We start from the raw sequence: 7,980 nt of genomic DNA, 5'->3' as shown, positions 1-7,980 counted from the left end.
AATAAATGTGTAAAGGTAATGATGTTCTAAAGGCAGTGTTTAATAAATGTGTAAAGGTAATGATGTTCTAAAGGCAGTGTTTAATAAATGTGTAGAGGTAATGATGTTCTAAAGGCAGTGTTTAATAAATGTGTAGAGGTAATGATGTTCTAAAGGCAGTGTTTAATAAATGTGTAAAGGTAATGATGTTCTAAAGGCAGCGTTTAATAAATGTGTAAAGGTAATGATGTTCTAAAGGCAGCGTTTAATAAATGTGTAGAGGTAATGATGTTCTAAAGGCAGTGTTTAATAAATGTGTAGAGGTAATGAGGTTCTAAAGGCAGTGTTTAATAAATGTGTAGAGGTAAAGATGTTCTAAAGGCAGTGTTTAATAAATGTGTAGAGGTAATGATGTTCTAAAGGCAGTGTTTAATAAATGTGTAGAGGTAATGATGTTCTAAAGGCAGTGTTCTGTAGTGTCAATCAGTATGAACCCTGATAGTGTGGAGTGTCATGCGAGTTTCTTCTAAACCAGCCCCACACGATACCAGATTCGTGTCCCAAAACTTGAACTCTGAGTTCACAAAGAGAAATTTGCCATCAATAAATGGAAGATTACTTACCTTGTCAAAGCCAGAGTGACCAAGAGCTGCACCAGGACCCCCTTCACCTTCCTTCTTTTGTATCACGAAGTTCCTCTTAACAGGTTCTTGCATCTTTTGCTTCTGCATTGCTTCTTGCATGGCCTGTCTCTTTCTTTCGGCCTCCTCTAAGCGTTTCCTCTTAGCTTCAGCTTCTCTTTGTTTCTTCTCCTCCTAATGGCAAAGAAAAAAGTTTATAGAGTACCAGTTGTATTTCCTTTTTTTTATTATAAAAATTGAATTCATGAACGTCAAGTAAATCATATAAACCAAAGGATTTATTTTTTTCCCAAACTGTTTCGGATTACTTTAATGTAACGTTGTTACTTTAACCCTAATATATTAAGTTTCGATAATGTTGTCATGTTTATTTAATTAGTCATTTAATGCTCGTGGTTTACCATCTCACGTATCCTATTTTCTTCTTGCCGTTTTTTCATTTCCATCATTTTCTTTTCCTGATCGAATCTCTGAGCTTTTCGTTTAGCCTGTAAAAATAAAATATATACTGGTTAAAAAAACTATTACATTACAATAAAAGCACGTTTTAGTTCGATGATTAGTCTGAGTAGGTTGAATTTTGCTCAATCAAATTATTGCTTTGTGGAATTATGTAAGAGCTTGAATATGAATGAAATAAAATGACTATTTTTTTATGATATCTTTCGTTGAATTAGAGTAGCTGCTTCTGTTGTTTTCTTAGTGCACAAAGGGCTATCAGCATTTTGTCCATTGTGGAGAATCGAACCCTGGACTTTAGCGTTGTAAGTCCTTAAACTTATTGCTTACCCATGAAGGGGAGGGGGACAAATTATGGTTGTAAGCGATCTTTCCGTAAGTTTATTGGTTGTTGTTTGTTATTAAGCACAAAGCTACGCAAAGGGCTATCTGTGCTCTTCCCCCCACGGGTACCGAAACCCGGTTTGTAGCAGTATAAGTCTGCAGACATACCGCTGTGTCACTGGGGGGCCACAGCACAGATAACCCATTGGTTGCTCTTACGCTAAAGCAAACACACGTTATTGTTCATTCTAGTTAGTACTTGTATCATATTAACTTTTACCTGTTTTATTTTTTCCTATATTAACAGCCCCCTCCCAGTGGCTCAACGGTAAGTATCAGTACTTACGACACAATAAAAAAAAAAAAGGGGTTTCGATACTTATGGTGGGCACAGCACAACTAGCCCATCGTGTAGCTTCTTGCTTAATAACAAACAAACAAAACCTATATTAATAATTTTGACTGCACTTCATTTTGATGACGTCAAACGAAAAAGATCTGGAATGACAGTTTGATAAATAAAAATAATTCTTTTACATTTTCTACATATATTAATTACCTGTTTTTCTTTCAACTTCCTAAGTTCATCTTCTTCCTTCTGCCTCTGTATTCTTCTTTGTTCCATATACTCTTGCCACATAGCCTCTTCTTCTTCCTTTTTCTTTCTCATCTTTTCCTGGTCAACAATATTCCTTAAGTCTAATATAATAATAAAACTGAACTAATAACTTAAATTAAACTTTCTTGGCCTTACTGAACGATTCATTGTGAATCACTTTCCATATTGTTCAATTTTCAAAAGTTAAGAAAAAGCTAAAATATTTTGAATATTTACTCACTTCCATGGCAAGTTCCGCTTCTGATGCTTGAGGTGGTGCTTGTTGAGGCCTAACAGTTAAAGGTGATTCGTAAGTCGAACGGAAAATAATGTCATAATTGTTTTTTAATTTTTATTAAGTACAGTCGACCCCCCATTAACGCCGTCCCCAATTACGCCGTTTCGTAAAAAGTAAAACAAACAAATCTGAAATTACAAAAACAACAACAGCAGCAGCAACAACAACAACAACAACAACAAAAAACACTAAAAAATTTTCGTAAATTCCTTTCGTGGGTTAGCTTTACTGACTTTATTAAACCATTATCATCTCAACTTTCTGTGAATATTGTACTATGGTACGTATTATTTATATTCATGTATTCTTTATTAATTTTTATTATTATATTATACTTTGTAACATACTTTGCCTTTTGTCATATGTAGGACGTTCAGTTATGCGGCTGGAACACAACTTCAACTTATATCATTATATCAATAACGTCGTTTCTAATAACATCGTCGTTCTCAAGAACGTAACCAGGACGTTAATGGGGGTTCGACTGTACAATGGACGTAAAAAAATGCAAAGCATTACTGCAGTCATTTAGATATTTACGTAACGAAAGCTAGTTGTTAAACACCCGCAGTTTACAATGAAAACCAACAAATACAATAGAATAACCAGTTTCTGTTGTAAGATTACGATATAAAACTTTGTTTTTGTGAACAAATAAATAAATAAAAAATAGAATTATTAAAACTTCGAAGAACAGTTATATATTATCTATTAGTATTTATGTTGAATTATTTTTAATATTATTGCATATGACAGAGATATATATTTATCTCATTACTTTTCATAAAAAAACGAAATGACAATAAATAAGTCCTTGAAACCTGGGAGAAAAAAAGTTCAAGAAATCGCGACAGGTGTGAAAAATAGATAACGTTTTGTTACTAAGTCTTTTATTTATGCTATAAAATGTTCGAGTTAGTGTCATGATAATTCAACTTCAGATTTATGATCTGATTTTAGAAAAATATTCGAATTTCGCATGATTCTTGTAATGAAAATAGTTGAGAAGAAACATTTATAAAAAAATGAAAAAAACTAAGCAGGTGTTTTTATTCAGAAAAGATAAAGTTTTCTGCGATTTAAAAGACAGTAAGTATCCCTTACAAAATCATACGGGAATATTTTTGATAACTTTCTTTGTTTATGGCATCTTTCTTAAAGTCATACGAAATCTAAATCTCGTAACCTTTGTTGTCAGCATATTTCCTGGCGCCTTAGCGCTTAGGCCTTAAGACAAAATAAATTATTATCAATTCACGGAAGTTCTCTAGAAACAATAAGATATATTTTTCTCTTCCAGAAGAAGCTAATATCAATAGTTAATCATTGCACTCAGCGAAATAAAAGATATATATATACATAATTTTGTTAAATTTCAACCTCTCATCTTTAAAAACCGGATCGCATAATATTTTCGTGTAACGGTGAAACAACGAACGATACTATTTAAGTTTATGCCCACAATCCACTTCGATAACAGAAACATAATTTGACTTGCTCAGACATCCTCTACTAGGCCTAGGAAAGAAATGTGGGCAACAAAAGCAAAAACATTTTGAATGAACGTCATAAATAAACGAAATTTTGTCTTTTAGATGACTCCGATTAAGCTTACAGATTCTAAATTAAAATAACAATCCAAAACAAAAAGGTCAACAATATTTATGCCATGGTTGTGAAATGAAAGGTAAAACGGAAAAGTTTAAAGATGGAATTTAACCACACAGTACAGTTTTAAGACACGACTAAAACCGCCCAGTAACAAGCAGACGATAATAAAAGAGCAAGGGTTCATTGAAAAAAAAAAAAGGGCACTTTTCAAGTATCGTAATGCAAGACTTTTGTTTGAAGGGGGAGGTGTTAAGGGGGACTGTGGATGGCTTCTGGTACACAGAGGGTAGAAAGCCATGAGAAGCAAACACATCCTCCTTTGTTCCTGGCCCCGGCATGGCCAGGTGGTTAAGGCGCTCGACTCGCAATCTGAGGGGCGCGGGTTCGAATCCCCGTCACACCAAACATGCTCGCCCTTTCAGCCGTGGGGGCGTTATAATGTGACGGTCAATCCCACTATTCGTTGGTAAAAGAGTAGCCCAAGAGTTGGCGGTGGGTGGTGATGACTAGCTGCCTTCCCTCTAGTCTTACACTGCTAAATTAGGGACGGATAGCGCACATAGCCCTCGTGTAGCTTTGCGCGAAATTCAAAACAAACAAATCCTTTGTTCCTATTCAATTGGTTTTATAAAAAAAATTTAAATCTAAAACTAAACAGTGAATTATTATGTATTAACACTTAATAGTATATCGCAATTATTTTATTTTATTGCAATGATCTACAAGACCCTGTTTCATTCATTTTAAAAATTTAATTTTTTTTCCCACTTAATAACTTGCAGCAAGCAATATGTGGAATCAGGCACATCTTTTAGTAGTTGTGGACACAGTTTATGACTGAGAAAAATAGCACTTTTAGAAAGGCAGGGATTTAAGTCCAACCAGCAACCATCCTGTACACATCAAATTGCCAGTTTTGTTTATTAAGATGTAGTAATTCTGCAGCAGTATGCTTGTATGTCACCGAGATATAAATATCTTCGCATTTATTTATAAACATACATCAGCGCGTCGTTAATTTTGTTTGATTTCAAACAAACGAATAGATAAACTCCACAGCTTTTATTTTTTCACCCTAAAACAGTTTCATGATCTATAATTCAAAGCGCACTGGAAATAGTCGAGATGATGTGGTGTTTATTTTAATTGGATAAGAAATACTCTTGTATACTTCTTCATTGTTTAGATTGTTTAGTGTTCCGTCCGAGATTGATAGGTGCTATGTGAGGAAATTATGATTTTAAATTTTAATAAAATATTTAAAACTTTTTGTACGATCGTAACTTATCATGAAATATGTTCCTATATATTAGAATTAGATAATATTGATTTCGCATTGAATAACAATTATAGAAGATGACATATCTATTCTACATAATATCTTAGTGGAGAGGTTTGTATCTAAAATATATTATAAGCATAAAAATGTAAAAATTCATAAATTAATTTGATTAAATAAATGAATAAATAATATACAAAGATAGAGGGCGCTGCGCGCGCATCATAACCTCTACACCGATATTTCAGGTGTCTAGAGTTCCGTAAACTTTTTCTCAGCTGAAAAGTGTTCGGGGGCCAAAAAAGTTTGGGAAAAGCTGATTTAGAGGATTAGACAGTATCTTATTTACCTTCAAGTAACCCGGTTTTGTTTCCATAGCAACAAAATTGTTTAGTTCGTGATCAAAGAAAAAAAAATTCTCCAATTGATTATTTTAACGTTTCTAGATTGGTAAATAATACCTTGACGTTTCTATATATGTAGCTATAAATTTATTATCCGTAAAGCTTAAAAGAATCACAATAAAGAATGTTTATGTTACCAAGGTCGTGGGTTCGAAGGGTACGGCAGCAACCCCCTGGTTTGACGTGGTTTCTGATTGATAGGGGTTCTGATTTTGTTCAATAGCTTTCAGCCCCTCTACAGAAATGTTTCCAGCGTCATTGTATGTTACACAATGCCATTGTGCTAGAATCAAAACTTAGTAACGGAGCGACATCTATACGTATTTCTTTGACTCTATTGACAATGTGTATCCAATATAATAATGCAAATATTTTTATTACTTTTTTATAATTTTTATTTTTATCTGATTTTACTTTTGTAACACCACCTGCCGGTCAAGTTCTTTCTGACACAAAAACGAATATTTTTTCCCGGTTCCTTTTCCTATAAATTTGTGATATTTTTTATAATAGGTTATGTAATAAAACTACAATTACTTATCATTAAATTGCCTTACATTAAAATGTTAATAGATATGGACTCTTTTTTTTTTGGTGTTTGGGGAAGTCGTGATTATATAGTTTTTAAGAATATTCTGACTGAACCTGGTGTCGAAAAAATAAATTAAATGATGAAGTTCTACTTTCTCAAAATTATTGGTTTGAATTTAGTCCTAAACTTTTCATTAGTTTTATTATTATAGATATATTTCAAATTATTTAAGTATTTAAAATAAAACTTACTTGACTTCTTCTTCCTCTTCCTCCTCTTCGCTGGAAGATATAAAAGTCATGATTAAAGTTTATGGTATTACATAAAATTCATCTTAAAACCTTAACAACTTGTGCTATCAAAAACATTGTAAAAAGCATTCATTGTTTCATAATTTAATTTTTGTCCCCTGGTGGGTTAGCGGTAAGTTTACCGACTTATAGTGCAAAAATCAGAGATGAACAGGTAATTCAATGTGTCGCTTTGCCCTAAAACAACAAAAATTTAATTTTGTAACTGGTCAGATGACTTAAAAACTGATTTATCATAGGCAAATATTTTAACATCTGGATGAATAAAAACACAAAATATCTTTAACAGGAGATTTTAAAAAGTTTTTGTCTTCAGCAGATACACGTAAGTCTATATATTAACAAGAATATAAAGTTATGATCGACAAGTGTTTTAGAATTTAAAGTATGATCGTAGAAGTTTTATATTTAGTAATATGCTCTGTAAAACAGGCAGCTTTATACTTCTCATTTTGACTCTTGACTCCAGCAAGTATATTTATTTTACTAAATATTTGTTTGTTTGAAGATAAGCACAAAGCTACACAAATGCCATTTGTCCTCTGCCTAACACGGGTATCGACACCCGGTTTCTAGCGTTGTAAGTTCGCAGACACAATTTTTATTATGTTTTGTGGCTAACTTCGTATTTTAGTATTTTAAGCAATGTTAATCTAATCACATTTACATTAGTTTGTTCTCATCGTGTAATAAAATTCTTAACATTTTGCTTCTAAAACGACCCCCAACGCTCGAAATCTGGTTTCGATACCCGTGATGGGCAAAGTACAGATAATCCATTGTGTAACTTTGCGCTTATCGAGAAACAAACAAATCTTCTAAAGTTATATTTATATATAAGTTTAAATTCGATGACGAGGAACCCTACTTTGAGACTAATAATGGCTGGAGACGGCTTGAATGGGTAATGAAGAAAAACTTTAATATAAGTTTAACATAACAGCAAATGTACAACGTTTCGACAAGGTTTTGTCATTCATTACTCATTCAAGCCGTCTCCAGCCATTATTATATATAAGTTTGTATTCTACGTTTATATAATACAGTTCAAATGTAATAATTTGTTGTTAATGTCGTTTGGCATATATGACCTGTGGCGACGTCTGTAAATCTGGTGATAGTTCCATGAAGACGCATCAAAAATGCTGAAAAATGTTATACCAACTCACGCACACAGGCACATACTTGTTTAACATCTGGAACAATAACACCGTATGTGACTTCAATCTGACACTGAATGAAACAATACTTGGTTAACATCTGAAACAATAACACCGTATGTGACTTCAAGCGGACGCTGAATGAAACAATACTTGACTAACATCTGGAACACTAACAACGTATGTGACTTTAATCTGACACTGAATGAAACAATACTTGGTTAACATCTGGAACAATAACACCGTATGTGACTTCAATCTGACACTGAGTGAAACAATACTTGGTTAACATCTGAAACAATAACACCGTATGTGACTTCAATCTGACACTGAGTGAAACAATACTTGGTTAACATCTGAAACAATAACACCGTATGTGACTTC

The 7,980-nt window shown here is 33.1% G+C and overlaps 1 protein-coding gene across 1 annotated transcript in view; it reads right to left on the bottom strand.

Moving 5' to 3' along the window:
* Positions 1 to 458: 458 nt before the first annotated feature.
* The window catches only part of LOC106474726 (troponin T, skeletal muscle-like), a 26,506-nt gene continuing 18,984 nt past the window's right edge, over positions 459 to 7,980 (bottom strand). Inside the window, exons 3-7 of the mRNA XM_013935417.2 lie at positions 6,377 to 6,406; positions 2,243 to 2,291; positions 1,963 to 2,079; positions 1,022 to 1,108; positions 459 to 794 (exon numbers count right to left, since the gene is read on the bottom strand). Of these exons, the coding sequence (XP_013790871.1) occupies positions 459 to 794; positions 1,022 to 1,108; positions 1,963 to 2,079; positions 2,243 to 2,291; positions 6,377 to 6,406 (619 nt within the window). The remainder of the gene's footprint in view (positions 795 to 1,021; positions 1,109 to 1,962; positions 2,080 to 2,242; positions 2,292 to 6,376; positions 6,407 to 7,980) is intronic.

Source organism: Limulus polyphemus, unplaced genomic scaffold, assembly GCF_000517525.1.
Source record: "Limulus polyphemus unplaced genomic scaffold, Limulus_polyphemus-2.1.2 Scaffold7608, whole genome shotgun sequence".
In the NCBI taxonomy this organism is placed as follows: Eukaryota; Metazoa; Arthropoda; class Merostomata; order Xiphosura; family Limulidae; genus Limulus; species Limulus polyphemus.
This window is presented reverse-complemented; position numbering and strand designations above follow the sequence as displayed.